A 22230-nucleotide genomic window follows, 5' to 3' on the forward strand; every position below is an offset into this window, starting at 1 on the left:
CGAACGTCAGAGCAAAAGCAATAATTCTAGTACTAGACTTCCTCTGCAACTTTACACTGCTAACCTGTAGAAATTTTTAAAGCATCACCTTTTTTAAGTACCACAGTTTCACGCCATTCTCCTAGATTGTAAGCTCCAAAGAGCAGGACCCTCGAACCCCCCGTGTATCGTTTTGTTACTGCATTGTCTCATGTACTGTCCCCCACTATAATGTACAGCACTGAGCAAACCTTTTGGCGCTATATAAATACTGTATAATAATAATAATTCCACGAGCGTGCACAATTTTAAAGTGTGACATGTTGGATATCTATTTACTCGCCGTAACATCGTCTTTCATATTTATAAAAAAAAATTGGGGTATATATATTTATTTTGTTGTTTCTTTTTTAATCAGTGTATTTTGTTTCCAAAATATAGATATTCATTTTTAAAAACTGCGCATTTTGGTTTTTGGCCAAGTGCATTTAGAATTTTTTTGTCACCAGAATTTTCATTTTGGTGCACCACTAAAATAAATAACACACACACACGTTTTTTTTCTTACACTACTAATAAATAACTAAATGCCTTTTGAGTATAGTTTAAAGTCTTCAAACCCTTTTCATACCTGTAAGCACTGCGAATGTTTTCTGGAGGAAATATAAGACGTTCGGTTTTTAGTATATGATGGACCAATTCAGACAAGTGATAGCTTTTACATCGGATTAGCTCTTTTGCAGATATCTCAATGTCACAGATGATGCGACCACAGGCTGCATTTTTCTCAGCAAAACCACTTCGACCCTATAAAGTGAAAATACAGTGTTTTTCAAAGAAGAGATCCAAAGAAAAAACTAAATTGATTGGCATGCCTTCCAGTAAAATCCTTAAAGTGAACCTTTAGGCCAGGTTATGGGCAAGGAAATATTTGCACATCATCAAGGCATAAAGAAGTTTTGCACATACCTCTGTAGAAAGCCATCCTCAATGCTGACAGGATAAGCAGTGAAGCAGATCTCTCAACACCTTAGGTCACCCTGCATCCCTGACAGCAGCATTCTAATCTCTAACAGAAATACAGTGCAGGTGCTCTGGGAGAGGGGAACAGGGTGAGCTTAGCTGCTGAGAAAGGGATTTCAGCACTTCTGCTAAAATACTTTGTGTTGGCAGCATGCCGAAGAACTGGACCACTGCTCTACACAGGGCTCAGCAGTGCAGGTCTCCAATGCTCCGACACCTCCTGCACAATGCTCCAATTACCAGCATTGCTCAGCAAGGATGAGAGCTATTAAGAACTGTGCAGGGGGCATGTTGGACTGTTGAAAGCCCAGACCACTGCACTCTGCATGGAGCTGTAATCCAGACCACCAACTGCACAGGACATTTTGACCTTAGCTACAGTACAATAGTACATTCAAAAAATAAAAATAAAATAAAATAAAAAAAAAGAAAAAAAAAGACCCCTACATTTTTTACTGTCTATGTAGCACTGCACTGCTTCAGACTAAATCAAATAGCAGACAGCAGAAAATTCGCTATGTAAAGAGATGGACAGAAGTGTTTAGATGAACATGGAGATGCACAGGTTAAATGCCTATAATTTATGAATGAAAGGTACTTCCTACCAAACCTTTGAGCAATGCCTTATTTAACATTATGTTAAGGTTAACAAGATATTTAAAAAATAAAGAAAAAAAGGTTGTGTTGTCCAACATGTTCACAAAGTTGGAGTACCAAGTCCTCCCAGCCAAGGCTGACGCAGTCAAGATCTCTGGAATTACTTTCACTCAAACCCTGAAAAGTTGATGAGTTAAGGAGCTGCAACAGCAGAAAGGCATAGACTGGCAAGAACAGGTTCCACAAGTCACCAGAGCATCCACCGAACACGTAGATCCTAAGATTTCGAAGATATTGACAAACAAAAACCAAAGGATGATCCAAAGCTTCTCCACAATCAGGCTGGCAGGACTTTCCAGGACAGAGGAAAAAACTATCTATTCTATTCCAAAGAATCTGTGGGAAGATCCACCAGCCCAGAAGAGGTCTCATGTTAGGGTTTAATGACAGTGGGGAATCCAGCTACTGTTTCCTCCAGTCCTATGCTGCCAAGACATTCCGTCAGAAGGGTCTGGTACCACCTCAAAAGGGAAGTTACCACCTTCCTTAGAAGCTTTGTGTCAAAATGTATTGAGGGATTTGTCAGTGATTTGAGTAAGTCCACCTGAGTCTTCAAAGTAAGACATTTGTCCAGGATCATTCTTGCCTGTACAATGTCCAGGAATGAAATGTGTAAGTAAGCATTTTTGAAATCCACTGATATCAGAAAATCTTACTGCAGAGGGAAGCCACTACTGATGGCACTGATTCCATATAGAATTTTTGGACTGAGAAAATTGTTCAGTCTCTTGAGATTCAAGATAGGGCAAATATTGCCATTTTTATTCGAAAATTGTGAAAAGATTCCAGTAGAAACTGCAACATTTGAAAGATTTGAAAGCAGGAATTGTGGTATGGGAAGGCTCTGAAATTTCAGGTTGTTGTAACCACAAAGATGCAGACCCATTGGTCATCAACATCGCATGCCAAACATCCCCTGACCCACGAAAGCAGAGGCACCCCTTCATTATGAAGTGGACCTGTCCCCAGGCTGATAGGGATTTGGAGTCCATGATTTCCTACAGAACTGAAACTGGGTTTTGGGCTTGGAGCCTGAGATGGGAGAAAGGGATGCTTTTGGAAAGTAAAAACAGCAGGGTTTACGTTTTTTAATCAGCAACAGAGTACTCCTGCCCACAGTCACCTTGTAGATATAATCATCCAGGGCAGGACCAAACAAAATGTCCCCTTGAAAAAGTAAACGTTCCACATGCCTCTTGCATAAGATCCTGCACATGTGCACAGAGAAGACCCACAAGTGAGAAAGTTGCTGTATGGATTCCCTCAAGGCATCCACTCAGAGCATGTGAGAAATGCACTTGATTTGGTATAACCACTAGTAGCATTCCTTTGGAACACAACTACAGTCGTAAGTTTGTAAAGTTGTCCATGAGATAACAAGAGGCTTTAAATGACTCCTCCTGGCATGTGAGGTTCTTCTTCAGGTAAGAAGCTGCTGGATCTCTATGCAAGGCATACTCCATTTCTTAGGGTCATGTAAAAAATATCAGTGCTCTACCCCACTGTCATAACTGGGCTGGCTGATTATGATAAAACCAGAACAACCTAGTCCAGACTAGCACACTAAGCACACATAAAAGGGAAGTATTGTTAAAAAAAAACAAAAAAACACACAAAAACAAAAACACAGAACCTTTAAAAGATACAATCTCTACAACTATAAAACCTAAATCAGCTCTTACTAATGGAAACAAAAAGGTAGTCCAATGCACTATACAATCAACACTATCTGACACTTGTGCAATCAAGTCTTCAGGAGTGGGATGCTTCAGGTACATGCAAAGATAAAAGGAAAAAAACAGACAGCACAAAATCATCCTACAGTGTAGTCAGTTAAAAACTAGAAAAATTTATTAAATCATAAAATGCACTTCTCAAACTGGCCATTTGAGATGGCAAAAACTGCCAAGTCACTATGGTGTATGAGGAAAAAACAACCACCACAAGAATGACAGCTGTCAGCTCCATTCAGCAGAAACCCACCCCCAATTGTGATGCAACTGCACTGCTCCAGCAAGGATGTGTTTCAGGGAAGCCTTCCCTTTCTTCAGCCTGCCTCAGATGAGGTTTCTTCTGTGACTCTTAACCAGTAGTCTTATTTTCCTCCACTGGATCCTCCTTTGAGGGCAATCTGGTCCGGTCATATGATTGGCTCCCAGCGGCTTCAGAGGAGAGGGACAGCTGAATAGGTCCAGAATACGTCAGTATACGCATCTTCCTTTGACAGGGTTAGAATAGAATTTAGAAAGGGGGTGGGAGCAAGTTTAAGCATAGTAAGGCATAGACTGGACTTCCACTTTAAAGAACATGTGAAAAGACCAGGTTGTAGCCTTACAGATCTAGAAAACAGAAGCCTTACAAGGAAACAAATGAAGAAGTATTTACTGCTCTAGGGGAGTGAGCTTTACTGGGAAAAGGAAGAACTTTTTCTTGTAACTCAAAGGCCTGCACAACCACCTGGGTAAACCATGACAGCCTTCATCGCATCGGGACATAGGAGAGAGATCTACTCAGGGTGACCCAATTGCTGGACACAACAAAGGTAACAAAATATCCATATTAAGTTGGACAGCAAAAACTACTTTTGGACAAAAGAAAAAACTTTAGGTCTCACAATCTTGTCTTTCTGTAAAACCAAATAGGGCTCCTTATAGGACAATGCTCAGAAACCCTTCTAGTGATGGCCATAAGAAGGGTACTCTTGGTATTGTGTAGCCTAACAGTCAGAGCATCAAAGTCAGTGACCGAGAAGCAAGGTGGAAGATTGGATCTTCGAATATTAGATCTGGACGATCTGGTACAGGCCACAGAGTGTCAGCCAACAGATGAACAAGTTAGGATATCACACTCAGTGAGGCCAATTCAAAGTTGAAAATGGATGCCGTAGTCTTTGTTTTCTCGAAGATGGAGCAATAGTGGCAGGACACTGCTGGTGGGGGGAAGGAGGGGCTAGAGGTCACTAATATGGGGGAAAAGGGGGGGTGTTAAGGGCAGTAGAGGACACTGCTAAGGGGGAGCTCCTGCCCATAGCAGTGTCCCTTACACATTACCTCCCCCTTTCCCCCTTGGCAATGACCTCTGCCCCCCCCCCCCCCCCCCCTAGCAATGTCCTCGGTCTCCCCCCCTTCCCTCCCATAGAGTCCCCATCAGTATCCTACCTCCGTGCAGAAGAGTGTGGAAGGCAGCACAGTGTCTTCTCCCTTCCCCCAGCCTCATCCGCTGCTATCATCCTCAGTGCATAGCAGAAGGCAGCACAGCTCAGGAGAGAGGGCAGGAGGAGCTGGCCAAATTAACTTTTGATATTAACAAGCTGGTATTTGGGTAGTGGGTTAATATAAAAAGTTAAATTTGGCCAGCTCCTTCTCCCGCCCTCCGTCCTGAGCTGTGCTGCCTTCCGCTCAGCTGTGCACTGAGGATGACAGCAGTGAAGGAGGCTAAGAGAAGGAGGGGGGGACCAGCACCTAAAAGGAGGGGGTTGGGGGCGCAGGGACCTGTAGACCATGATCACCAGGTTGCAGACCTCCGCTATAAGACAACGAAGACCAGTACTGCAAGGACCACATTGAATGATCTCAGAGTAGAGGCAAGAGCAAAAGGGAAAAGCCAAACCTGCAGACACACTCCATGCCTACAAAATAAGAAGCCTTTTGTTAGAGGAAGAACCAGATACATCATTAAAACCAATCTACAAAGGTCAACAATTTCTGAAAGAGTCTCTTGTATAATGCCAGAATTATGGCAGAGCAGAAAAAGAAAAAAGTAGGAACGTTAAAAAAAAAAAAAAAAAAAAAAAGGGAAAAAAACCTCTCACATAGTGCCCTACAAATTACAGCTAATTTCTGAGAATACTGCCTTAGTCAGTCTCAGATACAATTAAGGGAAGAATCGGCAACACAATAAAAGTAATTTTTCAGAAACAGGGTAAGGTAAAAACCAGTATGTAAACATTCGTTGGAAAACTAAGGACTCTCACAATTTAACATATCTGGCTAATAGTAGCTGTGGATAGTAGAAATATCTACCAATTGAAGCAAAGAATGTAGCAGAGAGGAAGGAGATTTCCCTCCTCCTAAAAACACCAAACACTTAGAGTGACTGAGCAGGTGTGAAGTGAGAGAAGATATAGCCTCTAGAGAGCTGGCCTACAGTTTCTACAGCTTCTATGGCTAATTAGTTTCTATGTTTTTCTATGGTTTCCTGAGCCAATGGCCTCCATGATCAGTGAGGAGGGATAGAGAGGAGAGACTTATTGCTCTTGAGCACAGTACTGGATTAAGATCGAGCTCAAGTATAAAGGAGGATCATGAACACAGAATGCATTTTACCAAAATGCATAAAATGCATTAAGGTGAACAACTTCTGCCTTTAGAGCCAATTTAATATAAAGCTGTGTCCCTCCCTCAGCCATAGAGAAAAAAAATAAACAGTGACCCAGTGTCATTGAAAAAGCTCTGCAAAAACTTACCCCAAGCTTTGGCATAGTTGAGCGCCTCAGTCGCCCTATCTTGGACCAGAATGGAACCTTACATAAATTAATCCTTTGAAGCAAGACTTCCAAATCAAATCCATATATATCATGACCCTATGAACAAACATGACAGCAGGCTTAGAACAAATGTTTGATAAAATAAAGACCAGAAAAGTACAGTGTATAAAACAAAATATATACTCTTATATGTACGTACACACACACACGATATGAAAAGTCCACACACCCCTGTTAAAATGTCAGGTTTCGGTGATGTAAAAAAAAAAATTAGACAAAGATATATAATTTCAGAACTTTTTCCAACTTTAATGTGACCTATAAACTGTACAACTCAATTGAAAAACTGAAATCTTTTAGTAAGGGGGAATAAAATTCAGCTGTTCCAGTAGGTCTTTCCTGACACACTTTCTTAGTCGCATGCTACAGCAAAAGCCATGGTACGCAGAGAGCTTCCAAAGCATCAGAGGGATCTCATTGATAAAAGGCATCAGTCAGGAGAAGGGTACAAAAGAATTTCCAAGGCATTAGATATACCATGGAACACAGTGAAGACAGTCATCATGTGGAGAAAATATGGCACAACAGTGACATTACCAAGAACTGGACGTCCCTCCAAAATTTATGAAAAGACGAGAAGAAAACTGGTCTGGGAGGCTGCCCAGAGGCCTACAGCAACATTAAAGGAGCTGCAGAAATATCTGCCAAGTACTGGTACATGTGACAATCTCCCGTATTCTTCATATGTCTGGGCTATGGGGTAGAATGGCAACACAAAGCCTTTTCTTACAAACAAAAACATCCATGCCCGGCTAAATTTTGCAGAAACACATCTGAAGTCTCCCAAAAGCATGTGGGAAAATGTGTTATGGTCTGATGAAACCAAGGTTGAACTTTTTGGCCATAATTCCAAAAGATATGTTTGGAGAAAAAACACTGCACATCACCAAAAGAACACCATACCCACAGTGAAGCATGGTGGTGGCAGCATCATGGTTTGGGGCTGTTTTTCTTCAGCTGGAACTGGAGCCTTAGTCAAGGTAAAGGGAATTATTAACAGTTCCAAATACCAGTCAATATTGGCACAAAACCTTCACGCTTCTGCTAGAAAGCTGAACATGAAGAGGAACTTCATCTTTCAGCATGACAACAACCCAAAGCATACATCCAAATCAATAAAGGAAAGACTTCACCAGAAGAAGATTAAAGTTTTGGAATGGCCCAGCCAGAGCCCAGGCCTGGATCAGATAGAATATCTGTGGGGTAATCTGAAGAGGGCTGTGCACAGGAGATGCTGTCACATTCTGACAGATTTGGAGTGTTTTTGCAAGGAAGGGTGAGCAAATATTGCCAAGTCAAGATGTGTAATATGTCAAACATTCAAGCACAGAAAGAACCATCCTGTATACAGTCAAAAGATGTACAAGTTATAATCCCCATCACTGCTGCTGTAATAACCACTTGTAACGTGAATCCATGTAACCAAAAGAAACAGCGCTGTGAGAGAGGGTAAGTGTGAACCTCACATTGAGGTGTACCTTTATTAGAGTGCAATAGACCAAAGTATATGGTGGCCTGGGCAAGGTGGAAGGACCAACCGCTCTGAGTACTGCACGGGAGAGCAGAGAAAGTGCTCCTGTGCACTGGTGGAAAGCCCCGAGATCGCAGCGTCCCATAACTGACGTCACCGCGATCTTGGAGAAAGAGGAAGGGAGGATCCTGCCTTGCAACGCAAGCCGGTGCCGGTAACAGAAAACACATTTCACGCGCATGAGCCTTCTCAAGTCTAGGGACAGATGGTTAGCGGCCATTTTATAAGAGTTTAACAAGGCACAGAGGATGGTTGAAGACAAACAGGGGGACCCGAATGGAGCGGATGTCTCATCCCTCTTGCCTTACTCATATCAACAAACAAATACCGTAGATTATAAGAAAAGGGTTAACAATAACTGGACCAACTGATAAAAACATTCTAACATTAAATATAAGGTGCTACATTAGTATAAGGAGGACATTTTTTATATAAAACATCGACTGTCATGGGATTTAATTGTGCACACATACCCCCTTGGTGATACTGGCATATAAAATGGATTACCAAGTAACCGTGGGCCCGATTACTAATTCTTATGTATTGCACTCCACTCCAATACACCTAAATAAAAAACGGTGTCATAAAAGCAATAGACACATAAAAGTGCATCCGTTCGGGTCCACCTTTTTGTCTTCAGCCAGCCTCCGTGCCTGGCTAAACTCCTATAAAATGGCCGCTAACCATCTGTCCCTAGATTTGAGAAGGCGCATGCACGAAACGCGTTGTCTAAGTTACCGGCATTGGCTTGCATTCCAAGGCAGGATCCTGCCTTCTGCTTCCTCCGAGATCGCGGTGACGTCAGTTCCGGGACGCGCGATCTCCGGGCTTTCCACCAGAGCACAGGAGAACTCTCTCTGCTCTCCCCTGCAATACCCAAAGAGCGATCGGTCCTTTCACCTTGCCCAGGCCACCATATACTTTGGTCTATTGCACTCTAGCAAAGGTACACCTTGATGTGAGGTTCACACTTACCCACTCTCACAGCGCTGTTTATTTTGGTTACAAGTCAAGATGTGCCATGCTAAGACCCATACCCGGGGGGGGGCACAGTCACAGATGGAGTACAGTTTTCTGCGTGAGTGCGGTTTTTGCCGGAGTGTGAAGCTGCAGATGAACACAGCAGTTTAACTAAAGCAGGATAACTCAAGCAGCAGGAAGAATCAGCAAAGAACTGTACTGCGCGCTGGATAGACTGCAAGCAAACACCCTGGGAAACATCTGAGTACCACTCCATCTACCTTTTAATATGCCACCTGTACTCACTACTTCATATTACTATCCTGCGTTCCCAAAATCTAATTTTTGTTACCCCTCTGCTCCACACCCCAAAACTTATACATATCACCCTCACTGCTACCATCTCCCTACTACTGCTCTCATCACCTCCTGCTGATCAAAACACCAGGACTGGAAGGCATGTATACTCGTATACATCCCGCTCCCTCCTTACTTTCCTCTCCCACCTTCTCCTAACCTCTGGGGATATCTTCCCAAACCCTGGTCCTCCACTATTTCACCCCAACACCAGGCACCCTCTTTCCTCCAGGAGTAGCCGCAATCCTCTCAATTTAATATCAGCCCCCATGCTCCCAAAAACCACCCTCCCTTTTTCATGTGCGCTTTGGAATGCCCACTGTCTGTAATAAACTCACCTCTGTCAATGACCTTTTTGTCTCCCGCTCCCTTAATCTACTAGCAATTACAGAAACCTGGCTTCAAGCAGCAGATTCTTCTTCTCCCGCAGCACTTTCCTATGGAGGCCTCCTCTGGACCCACTCACCCAGACCCAGTGGTCGGAAAGGTGGTGGGGTTGGTTTGCTTCTATCCCCACTGAGCACCTTTCAAGCCCTAACCCTCCCTCTCTATGCTTCTCTTCTTTCGAGACACTGCATTCGGCTGTTTTCTCCCATTTCTCTGAGGACTGCAGTGATCCATCGGCCTCCTGGACCAGTGTCTCGCTTTCTTGATGATTTCTCCGCCTGGCTACCATACTTTCTCTCCTCTGAAATACCCCATACCATGTACACAGTCCTCCACTCACTCTGATGGGAATACATTAGACCTTGTTTTCTCCCATCTTTGCACTCCCTACAACCTCATAAATACCCCCTTTCCTCTCTCTGATCACAATCTCATCACATTCACAGTGTCCTCATCTTCAAACACTTATCCCTCCAAACAGCAAACAATTACCCGCAGAAACCTTCACAACTTGAACCCTGCGCTCCTTTCCACTCTGCAACTGACCACCTCTATGACAGAATCTCTCCCCTGTCCTGCCCTGACCTGGCCACTGCTGACTACAACAGTTTGCTTTCATCCACACTAGACTCTCTTACTCCTCTAACAACACGAAGCATAAGGCCCTGACCATTACAACTGTGGCAGACTGACGACACCAGAAATCTTAAACATAGCGTGCGCTGGAGCGATTGTGGTGTAAATCCAAATCTCACCAAGCATTCACCCTATATAAATCTGCTTTCTTAACATACAATTCCTCCCTCCATGCTGCCAAACAAGCCTACTTTGTCATTCTCATCAATAGCTTGTCATCTAGTCCTCGTCGTCTCTTCTCTACTTTCTCCACCTTCACCTCCACCCAGCACCTCACTCACTGCTCACGAGATTGCAAATCATTTCAAAAACAAGATTGATGCCATTCGTAGGGGCATCGCCACTGCATAGACATCCATCCCACATCCATCCAAACCTCTCTCAACATTTTCCTCTTTTGACCTTGCTACTACTGAAGAGGTCACTAAGGTTTTCTCAGAAGCCCGTCTCACTACCTGCCCCCTGGATCCAGTCCCCTCACAACTACTACGGTCACCCTCTTCTTCCAGCCTATGCTCCCACACTCACATCTTCAATCTATCACTCTCGAACGGTGCCTTCCCCACCCCTCTAAAGCATGCACACATCACTCCCATACTTAAAACAACTTAAGACCCATCTCCCTGCTCCCATTTACCTCTAAACTCTTAGAATGCTTAGTCTACAATCACCTGAGCTCCTACCTCACTGACAACAACATTCTTGACCCTTTATAGTCTGGCTTTCGCTCACTCTACTCCACTGAAACTGCCCTACAAAAACTCAGGAATGATCTACTAACTGCTAAAACCAATGGCCACTACTCCATACTCTTACCATTTTACCCCTCTGCGGCCTTTGATACGGTTGACAATCCCCTCCTCCTCAAAAAAACTCCACTCTTGGCCTCCGAGACTCTGCTCTCTCCTGGATCTCCTCCTACCTATCGCAGCGCTCCTTCGGCGTTACCTATAACTCTGGCTCCTCCTCTTCACTCCCTCTTTCTGTAGGGGTCCCTCAAGGTTCTGTCCTTGGACCCCTACTCTTCTCCATCTACACCTCCTCCCTTGGTCACTTGATAAACTCCCATGGCTTTAAGTACCATCTCTATGCTGATGACACACAAATATAACTTTCTACCCCTCACCTCACCCCTTCAGTCTCCTCTCGCATTACTAACCTATTAAGCGACATATCGGCATGGATGTCACTTCCTCAAACTCCATCTTTCCAAAACTGAACTCTTAATATTCCCTCCAGCCCGTGCCCCCTCCCCTGACTTCTCCATCAAGATCAATAACACAATCATCAGTCCCTCCCCTCATGCCAGGCTACTAGGTGTAATCCTAGACTCCCATCTGTCCTTTCAGTCCCAAATCATGTAGACCTCAACTCAGCAACATCTCCAAGATACGCCCGTTCCTAACCTCGGAAACCACTAAAACTTATTCACTCCCTTATCTCTCGCCTTGACTATTGCAACTCCCTCCTCATTGGCCTACCTCATCGCAGGCTATCCTCTCTTCAGTCTATCATGAATGCTGCTGCCAGACTCATCCACCTTACTAACCATTCTGTATTAGCCACCCCTCTCTGCCAATCCCTCCACTGGCTTCCCGTTGCCCAAAAGGATAAAATTCAAAACATTAACAATAACATATAAAGCCATTTATAACTCTGCCCCAATTACATCACCAATCTTGCCTCCAAATATCACCCAAACCGTACTCTCTGCTCCTCGCACGACCTCCTGCTCTCTATCTCCCTTGTCTCCTCCTCCCATGCTCGTCTCCAGGACTTCTCCAGAGCTTCCTCCATCCTCTGGAACGCTCTACCTCAATTTATCAGACTATCGCCTACTCTGCTCACTTTTAGGCGATCTCTGAAAACATCTCTTCAGGGAAGCCTATCCTGCCCTCAGCTAATAATGGAATCTTCTACTCTTCCTACTAGTCCATCCCCCAAAGTTACTGCCTTTTGTATCACTAGCCCCTCCCTCCTAGATTGTAAGCTCCAAGGAGCAGGGCCCTCCTATCCCTCTTGTATTGAACTGTATTGTTGCTGTATGGTCTCCTGTTATATTGTAAAGCGCTGGGCAAACTGTTGGCGCTATATAAATCATGAATGATAATAATACCCAAATAGACTGAGTGCTGTAATAAAATCAAAAGGGTGTGTACACTTATGCAACCATATTATTTTCGTTTTTTATTTTTACTTCCCTCCACCTAAAAGATTTCAGTTTGTTGCTCAAATGAGTTGTAAAGTTTATAGGTTACATTAAAGGTGGAAAAAGTTCTGAAATGATTTGTCTCATTTTTTTACATCACAGAAAACTGACATTTTAAAAAAGGGGCGTGTAGACATTTTAGTGTGTGTGTGTGTGTCTGTCTGTCTCTTAGTCTTAGTCCATAGGATTCAATATTGAGCTGGCCCACCCTTTGAAGCTACAACAGCTTCAGCTCTTCTGGGAAGGCTGTCCACAAGGTTTAGGAGTGTGTCTATGGGAATGTTTGACCATTCTTCCAGAAACACATTTGTGAGGCCAATCACTGATGTCGGACGAGAAGGCCTGGTTCGCAGGCTCCGCTATAATTCATCCCAAAGGTGTTCTATTGGGTTGAGGTCAGGACTCTGTGCAGGCCAGACAAGTCCCTCAACCCCAAACTCGCTCATCCATGTCTTTATGGACCTTGCTATGTGTACTGCTGTGCAGTCATGTTGGAACAGGAAGAGGCCATCCGCAAACTGTTCCCACAAACTTGGGAGCATGAAATTGTCCTAAATGTTATGGTATGCTGATGCCTTAAGAGTTACCCTCACTGGAACTAAGGGGCCAAGCCCAACCCTTGTAAAACAACCCTTCACTATAATCCCCCCTCCACCAAACTTTACACTTGGCACAATGTAGTCAGACAAGTACCATTCTCCTGGCAACTGCCAGACGCAGACACGTCCACCAGATTGCCAGAGAAGTGTGATTCGTCACTCCAGAGAACACGTTTCCACTGCTCTAGAGTCCAGTAGTGGTGTAATTTACACCACTGCATCCGACGCTTTGCGTTGCACTTAGCGATGTAAGGCTTGGATGCAACTGCTCAGCCATGGAAACCCATTCCATGAATCTTTCTACGCACTGTTGTGCTAATCTAAAGGCCACAAGAAGTTTGGAGGTCTTTAGCTATTGGCTCTGCAGACAGTTGGCAACTTCTGCACACTTCAGCGTGCACTGACCCCGCTCTGTCATTTTACGTGGCCTACCACTTCGTGGCTGAGTTTGTTGTTCTCAGTTGCTTCCACTTTGTTATAATACCACTTCCAGCTGACCGTGGAATATTTAGTAGCAAGGAAATTTCACGGATGGACATATTGCACAGGAGGCAACCTATCACGGTACCACGCTTGAATTCACTGAGCTCCTGAGAGTTCCCCATTCCTTCACAAATGTTTGTAGAAGCAGTCTGCATGCCTAGGTTCTTGATTTTATACACCCGTGGCCATGGAGGGAGGCACACACACCTCAAAAAAATTAAAGGAACACTTTTTAATCAGAGTATAGCATCAAGTCAATTAAACTTCTGGGATACTGATTTGGTCAGTTAAAGCGATACTAAAACCAAGACCCTGCATTCACTATACCTGGTCTCCCACAGTACACACAACATGGAAATGCATTTATTTTAGTATATATAAACTGCTAAATACCTTTCCTCATCAGCAGTTTGAGCAGTCTTGTGATTTCAGCAGAGCACTGGGTAAAGCTTGTAGAAGGAGTTTTCTTTTCGCTCTAGGAGGATGTGAAACCTCTGACCCTCTGTCTGGACCGTGCTGATTGGCCCAAGGAAAAAAAAAAAAAAACCTCTCTAGCAATACACACCAAACTGAGCATGAGACCACGGGTTCAGTCTGTATCAGGTAGTCATTTCAACACGAGGGGCAGAGAAGAAAGGATCAAAAATCTTTTTTACCCAATGCAGAGGATTAACCCCTCAGGTTCCACAGTGAGTATAACAAGCATGCTTTACTGCACATACACACTGATTATACTGTTGTGGGTGTAATAACACTTTAAGTTGCAGAGGGGGTTGTTAATCAGTTTCAGCTGCTTTGGTGTTAATTAAGTTAACAGGTGCACTTCATGGGAAACAATGGGACAACCCCCAAAACAGGAATTGTTTTACAGGTGGAGGCCACTGACATTTTTTTCCCTACTCATCTTTTCTGACTCTTTTACACTAGTTTTGCATTTGACTAGGATCAGTGTCACTACTACCTTGGCAGTCCAACTCCTCCAGGATGGCACATCAATACTTGCTATTGCCAGAAGGTTTGCTGTGTCTCCCAGCACAGTCTCAAGAGCATGCAGGAGATTCCAGGAGACATGCAGTTACTCTAGGAAAGCTGGACAGTGCCATAGAAGGTCCTTAACCCATTAGCAGGACCGGTATCTGCTTCTTTGTGCAAGGAGGAACAGGATTAGCATTGCCAGAGCCTTATAAAATGACCTCCAGCAGGTCACTGGTGTGAATGTCTCTGACCAAACAATCAGAAACAGACTTCATAAGGGTGGCCTGCTGGCCAGACATCCTCTAGTGGGCCCTGTGCTCACTGCTCGGCACCATAGAGCTCGACTGGCATTTATCCGCAACTTGCACCCTGTTCTTTTCAGAAATTAGAGCAGGTTCACCCTGAGCACATGTGACAGACGTGAAAGGGTCTGGAGAGGCCGTGGAGAACATTATGCTGCCTGTAACATCGTTCAGCATGACCCTTTTGGTGGTGGGTCAGTGAAGGTCTGGGGAGGCATATCCATGGATTGACGCGCAGACCTCTACAGGCAAGACAATGGCACCCTGACTGCCATTAGGTATTGGGATGAAATCCTTGTACCCATTGTCAGACCCTACGCTGGTGCAGTGGGTCCTGGGCTCCTCCTCTTGGTGTACAATGCCCAGCCTCATGTGGCAAGAGTAAGCAAGCATTTCCTGGAGGATGAAGAAATTGATACCATTGAATGCCCCCCACGCTCGCCTGACCTAAATCCAATAGAACACCTCAGGGTTATCAGGTTTCGGTCGATCTGACGCCACCAGGTTGCACCTCAGACTGTCCAGGAGCTCAGTGATGCCCTGGTCCAGATCTGGGAGGAAATACCCCAGGACACCATCTATCATCTCATTAAGAGCATGTCCCGACATTGTCAGGCATGCATACAAGCACGTGGGGGCCATACAAACTACTCAGTACCATTTTGCGTTGCTGCAATGAAATTTCAGCAAAATGGACTAGCCTGCTGCATCATTTTTCCACTTTGACTTTCGAGGTGTCTTTGAATTCAGTCCTCTGTAGGTAGACAATTTTCATTTCCATCAAACGATTGGGCAGCCTTACATTCCTAACACATTGCCCAGTCCATATTAGTATAGATATCCAGCATAATAATTTTCCCCCATTGAGATCTGATGTGTTAATACATATACACACACACACACACAGTATCTCCCAGAAGTGAGTACACCCCCCACATTTTTGTGAGGCAACCGCTGGCAATAAAGGTGAGTACACCCCTAAGTGAAAATGTCCAAATTGGGCCCAAAGTGTCAATATTGTGTGGCCACCATTATTTTCCAGCACTGCCTTAACCCTCTTGGGAATGTAGTTCACCAGAGCTTCACAGGTTACCACTGGAGTCCTCTTCCACTCCTCCATGAGGACATCATGGTGCTGGTGGATGTTAGAGACCTTTCGCTCCTCCACCTTCCCTTTGAGGATGCCCCACAGATGCTCAATAGGGTTTAGGTCTGGAGACATGCATGGCCAGTTCATCACCTTTGCCCTCAGCTTCTTTAGCAAGGCAGTGGTCGTCTTGGAGGTGTGTTTGAGGTCATTATGTTGAAATACTGCCCTGCGGCCCAGTCTCTGAAGGGAGGGGATCATGCTCTGCTTCATTATGTCACAGTACATGTTGGCATTCATGGTTCCCTCAATGAACTGTACCTCCCCAGTGCCGGCAGCATTTATGCAGCCCCAGACCATGACACTCCCACCACACTTGACTGTACGCAAGACACACTTGTCTTTGTACTCCTCATCTGGTTGCCACCGCACACGCTTGACACCATCTGAACCAAATAAGTTTATCTTGGTCTCATCAGACCACAGAACATGGTTCCAGTAATCCATGTCCTTAGTCTGCTAGTCTTCAGCAAACTGTTTTCAGGCTTTCTTGTTCATCATCTTTAAAAGAGGCTTCCTTCTGGCACGACAGCCATGCAGACCAATTTGATGCAGTGTATGGTCTGAGCACTGACAGGCTGACCCCCCAACCCCTTCAACCTCTGCAGCAATGCTGGAAGCACTCATATGTCTATTTCCCAAAGACAACCCCTGGATAGGACGCTGAGCATGTGCACTCATCTTCTTTGGTTGACCATGGTGAGGCCTGTTTTGAGTGGAACCTGTCCTGTCAAACCGCTGTATGGTTTTGGCCACCGTGCTGCAACTCAGTTTCAGGGTCTTGGCAATTTTCTTATAGCCTAGGCCATCTTTATGTAGAGCAACAATTCTTTTTTTCAGATCCTCAGAGTTCTTTGCCATGAGGTGCCATGCTGCACTTCCAGTGACCAGTATGAGAGAGAGAGCGATAACACCAACTTTAACACACCTGCTCCTTATTCACATCTGAGACCTTGTAACAGTAACGAGTCACATGACACCGGGGAGGGAAAATGGCTAATTGGGCCCAATTTGGACATTTTCACTTAGGGGTGTACTCACTTTTGTTGCCAGCAGTTTAGATATTAATTGCTGTGTGTTGAGTTATTTTGAGGGGACAGCAAATTTACACTGTTATATAAGCTGTACAATCACTACTTTACATTGTAGCAAAGTGTCATTTCTTCAGTTTTGTCACATGAAAAGATATAATAAAATATTTACAAAAAATGTGAGGGGTGTACTCACATCTGTGAGATACTGTATACATATACACACACACACACAGTTATAGAAAATAATCACCCCATCCAAGTGAAAGATAGAACACCAACACGTCAGGGAAAAAAAAAATAAAAATCAAAAACAGGATCACTTAGTTGGGAAAAAGATCACCCTCTTGTCTCAGTATCTTGAACCACCTTCTGCTTTAATTACAGCCTTTAGTCTGTTGGGATAGGTCTCTACAGTACTAACTTTGCACATCTAGACTGCAAAATTTGCCCACTCTTTTTTGCAGAACTGCTCATGTTGAGTTAAATTTGATGATGACCATTTGTGGACTACAGTCTGAAATCATTGCACCAATTTTCATTGGGGTTTACGTCTGGGCTCTAACTAGGCCATACAAGGACATTCACCTTTTTTCTCTTTCAACCACTGTGTGGTCACTTTTGCTGTGTGCTTTGGGTCACTGTCTGGCAGAGGGCAGAAGATTTTTGACCCATCCAGTTTTCCTTCAGTCCTGACAAATTCCCCAGTCCCTGCTGCAGAGAAACACCCCATAACAGGATATTACCACATCCATGCTTTACTGTACAAATGGTGTTATTTAGATGGTGAGCTGTATTGGATTTCCACCAGACAAATCATTTAGTGTTGAGATCAAATAATTAAATTTTAGTCTGATGGCATTATGTCCTTTTTATAAGATTCAGTTATGCACTATCTAGTTCCCTGGTCTGTTGCCTGTGTTCCACACTCGAGTCTCCTATGTCCGCCCCCCAGACTATATATCGTTGGCTGCCGCGTTTCTATGTAAGGCCAATGATTGTTTTTATTATATGTATTTTCTACTTTACTACATATAATTGATTGTGTATATATTGTTTGCTCTTTTTATATTTTATATACAGCAGTACTGCTTTCTTTTATAAAGTAGTTACAGTCCTGAAGAAGCCAGGAATATAGGTGAAATTTATTGAACGTTTTCTGACTTTACAGTAAACCCTACTTTTGGAATCAACATTTATGCTATAGGTGACATGATGTGTCATATGTCAAGATATAGGCAATGTACTAATACTTTTTCCCCCCACTGTTGTGTTTGGGGGTCATGTATGTATTCTTTGTTCCAAAAAATCCTTTTTGTGATTTTATGTCAATAAACTATGACTTTTTTTTTTTATGATAGCGTGGTCTCTTACTGTGCCTAAAACAATCCGCTAGTCTGGCTGAACAATTTTTGTCTGGCAATTGTTTTATTACATTTTTAGGATGTGGCACTAGGAAGTTTCATGTTATTTTCAATTTTAGTCTCATCTGACCACAACATCTTTTTCCATGAGACCTCAAAAACTCAAAAGTGTGTTTTGGCAAAGCTCAGTCATGGCTACATGTGGCCTTGCTTGAGGAGTTTTTTCTTACAACCCTCCCATACAAGCCACACTTGTGGAGAATGTGTGATATTGTTGTCATGTGCACACAATGACCACTCTTTGTTATCAATTCCAGCAACTGCTTCAGAGTTGCTGTAGGCCTCTTGGTAGTCTCTCTGAACAGTCTCGTACTGGCTTTTTCAACCAGTTTGCAGCGCAGTCCTGATCCAGGAAGGGTGTGTGTTATATCAAATGTCTTCCACTTCTTAATAGACTTCTCTGTGCTTCTAGGCGTTGATAAAGCCTTTGAAATTATTTTGGATCCATCTCCTGACTTGTGCCTAGCCACAACCCATAGTTGATTGTTTGCTTCAGTTGCAGTACCAGGGACTGAAATGCTCCAGAAAAGTTATTTTCATGTCAGTCAAATGGCTGTGTGTGCTATTGAGAAGTGATTGTGATAAGCTCACCTGATTGAGTCATTTTTAGGAGGGGAGTGACCCTATTTCCAACTCAGTGAATCTGTTTTTGAATTTTTTTTCTGACATGCTGGTATTTCATCTATCTTTCACTTGGATGTTATAGGTTGCACTGAGTAAACATAGCTGGATAAAATAAGAAATGTTTCTGTCCTCATTTCAGGCTGCAAAGCAACAATATTTGATTATTTTAAAAGGGGCGATCCTTTTCTATATTAGTGGTATTTTAACAAAGTGGAAGCAACTGGGAACAGCAGCACCTAACAACTATAAAATGACAGAGCAAGGTCAGCACATGCTGAAGCACACAGTATTCAAAGTCGCAATTGTCTGCAGAGTCAATAGCTAAAGACCTCCAAACTTCATGTGGCCTTCAGATTAGCACAACACCACTGCACAGAGAGCTTCACGGAATGGGTTTCCATGGCTGAGCAGCTGTATCCAAGCCTTACATCACCAAGTGCAATGCAAAGCGTCGGATGCAGTGATGTAAAGCACACCACCGCTGGAATCACACTTCTCTGTCTGGCAATCTGATGGACGTGTCAGGGTTTGGTGGTTGCCAGGAGAAAGGTACTTGCCTGATTGCACTGTGTGAAGTGTAAAGTTTGGTGGAGGGGGATTATGGTGTGGGGTTGTTATTCAGAGGTTTGGCTTGGCCTCTTAGTTCCAGTGAAGGGAACTCTTAAGGTGTCAGCATACCAAGACATTTTGGACAATTTCATGCTCCCAACTTGTGGGAACAGTTTGGGAATGGCCCCTTTCTGTTCCAACATGACTGCGCACAAGCAAGGTTCCTAAAGACATGGATGAGTGAGTTTGCGGTGGAGGAACTTAACTAACCTGCACAGAGACCTGACCTCAACCAGACATTACACATCTGGGATGGATTGCAGCGGAGACTGCAAGCCAGGCCTTCTCATCCAACATCAGTGCCTGACCTCACAAATGTGCTTCTGATTGGTCAAACATTCCCATACACACACTCCTAAACCTTGAGGACAGTCTAGACTCCTAGAAGAGTTGAAGCTGTTATCGCTGCAAAGCGTGGGCCAACTCAATATTGAACCCTCGGGCAAAGACTGAAATGCCAGTAAAGTTCATGAGCGTGTGAAGGCAGGCGTCCCAATACTTTTGGCAATATAATGTACATATATACACACTTTCTTTTTTTTTAAATGTCAGTGTGGCAGTATGACCTGGAATTAATAAGTACAAGTTCAAACAAGACATCCCAACTACACATTAAAACTTCACTAAACAAAACTGATACATTGCTTAGACAGACACTGTCACCTTACCCATGCTGAGCAAAATGACAAGTTTGTAAAAGGGTCTCCTTGCCGCAGTCATCTTACCAATGCAACATATGCTTCCTCTGCAGATGGCACAAGTATCAGAGGTGTTGTCTGGTATAAAAGGTTAGGAGGAGCGGGAGCCCTAGCGATTAAAGCAATAATAAACCCTCATATTTTTTATTATATATTTATTTTAGCAGCTGAGTATGGAGCTTCCTTATCTTTTAATTCTTCCTTATGTTCCAGTTTAAACTGATACTATAACCCTTGCATGCAGGGACTAGAGCTGTGTCTCTCTACACTGTGTGCATCATTAAAGACATTCAGCACTACAGCCTAGGATGGCAAGGCACTCCCCTGCTCCTCCCCATTCCAAGCCAACAACTGACTGGAGACTGCACTGTACACGGCTTACTCTTTCTTATGCAGAAAATTTCAGGGAAGCAGCACAGAGAGTAGGAGCCAGCAGCACTAAAAGCTGTAAACTGCAAATGCTGGGATAAGAATTTTAACAAATATTTTAGTGGGGGATGGGCTCTATATGTTGAACTACAAAATGCGGAGGGTTTGATACTACTTTAGCTGCTACCCAAAACCTATCAACATGGGAAGAGATCAATTCAATACCAGGTAGCTTTTCTGTCTTGGGCACAGGTAAGAGCAATGAGGGAACGCTGGTAAAGAGTATAACCAGGGTGTTGGGTCCCTTTACAAATACACTGTCAGTTTGTCCTGAATGGGCTGAAGTTGAATGCATTTCTTTAGGGCCCAAATCCAGTAGAAAAGATATGTTGTTTTTGATAGAGTAGAAAAAGGTTAGGGACTAATCAGTTTTTCCCAACTCTGTCCCTACTGGAGAGATTTTCTCACTTCCTGTCATGAAAAGAAGTGATGGAAATCTCTTGAAAAGGGTTGCAGACAAATACAAAAACATATTTTTAGACAAGTAAAGAAGGGTATGAATTTCTGACAGTAGTTTTACTGCTGCCTGTGCCTTCCTGTTTTATAGCCTAACCCAGCTCTGTGTGCTTATACTCCAAAGTAGAATTCAAAATTTCTTCTACCTCACAGCAATTATCAAGGTAATTAACTCCAAAAAAAGACCAACCAAGTCTTCCAGAATACCAGACTCTCTTTACCAGAGTGAAATATGTCCTCAAAATGGATAGCCTTACAGAACAACTGCAAAATACTATCAGAGAATAAAACAAGGTTTGAGCACCTGGTCTTCTTTTCTTGCTACCACCCACTTTCTCTCCCCTACATCACTAAAAGACACTAGATTGTTGTTGCTAGCCACTGCCCCCTCCACCATAACCATTGATGGCTGGCTTAAAGGAGGCATCTTAATTGGGAATCAGTTGGGGCACAACTACCTCCCCCCTAACCTAATGCCACTACCAGCTCAATTTTTTCCCTCACTTGCTCTTTAATGTAGTTCTTCTGTTTTTTTCTTAAAGTTCCTTTACCTTTCTTATTTTGGGGTTCTGAGGTTACCAATGGTATATACTAAATTTAAACAAAAAGCTGCACTTACCCTGTGATTGATACAACCAATAAAGTGCAACTGCTTAAAGTGCTACAGTGTCAGATTCACGTTTAACCTTCAACCAATATGTAAAGTAAGTAGTGCAGAATTGCATATGTAATGACAAACAACAATCCTCTTGTAACAATAAAGTACAATTTCTTAAACTGTTACAAGTTTATAAAAACCAAAAATGTCCTTAAAGCGCAAGAATCTTTTAAGTGCATAAGTGCTGAATTCGTGACACACGTCTAAAGTATGACCCTGGCTACTGCCTCTGAAGCTAAAGTAGGAGCAGTTGCGAGTGGTAAAAATTTGGTTCAAATGCGTGGATTTACCGTTCACCTCACGTTTGAAAGAGCCCTTGGTTCAAATCTGTGTGGCTGCGTGTTGTGTGTACGGCAACCTATTCATTTTAATGGGCTGCCCTACCACAGAAACACAGGGAAAAAAACTTCTGACCTTTTTTTTTTAAAATCTCACTGCACTGAAAACACGCCATGTTTGCCAATGCTAGGGGGCGCGAGTAAGAATTAATGGTACCACTGCATGTCTGCT

At 43.5% G+C, this 22230-nt stretch overlaps 1 protein-coding gene across 2 annotated transcripts in view; it reads right to left on the reverse strand.

Annotated features, from left to right (window-relative positions):
* The window catches only part of POLA1 (DNA polymerase alpha 1, catalytic subunit), a 472294-nt gene that overhangs the window by 383480 nt on the left and 66584 nt on the right, over positions 1-22230 (reverse strand). Inside the window, exons 19-20 of one of the 2 annotated variants that reach the window (XM_089673892.1) lie at positions 6125-6241; positions 611-786 (exon numbers count right to left, since the gene is read on the reverse strand). In XM_089673892.1, coding sequence (XP_089530018.1) covers positions 611-786; positions 6125-6241 — 293 coding nt within the window. The remainder of the gene's footprint in view (positions 1-610; positions 787-6124; positions 6242-22230) is intronic. The other variant, XM_089673893.1, reaches the window with a different exon arrangement.

The sequence above is a fragment of the Staurois parvus genome, unplaced genomic scaffold (genome assembly GCF_062004578.1).
Source record: "Staurois parvus isolate SC_StPar_1 unplaced genomic scaffold, SC_StPar_1.0 ptg000145l, whole genome shotgun sequence".
NCBI lineage: Eukaryota > Metazoa > Chordata > Amphibia > Anura > Ranidae > Staurois > Staurois parvus.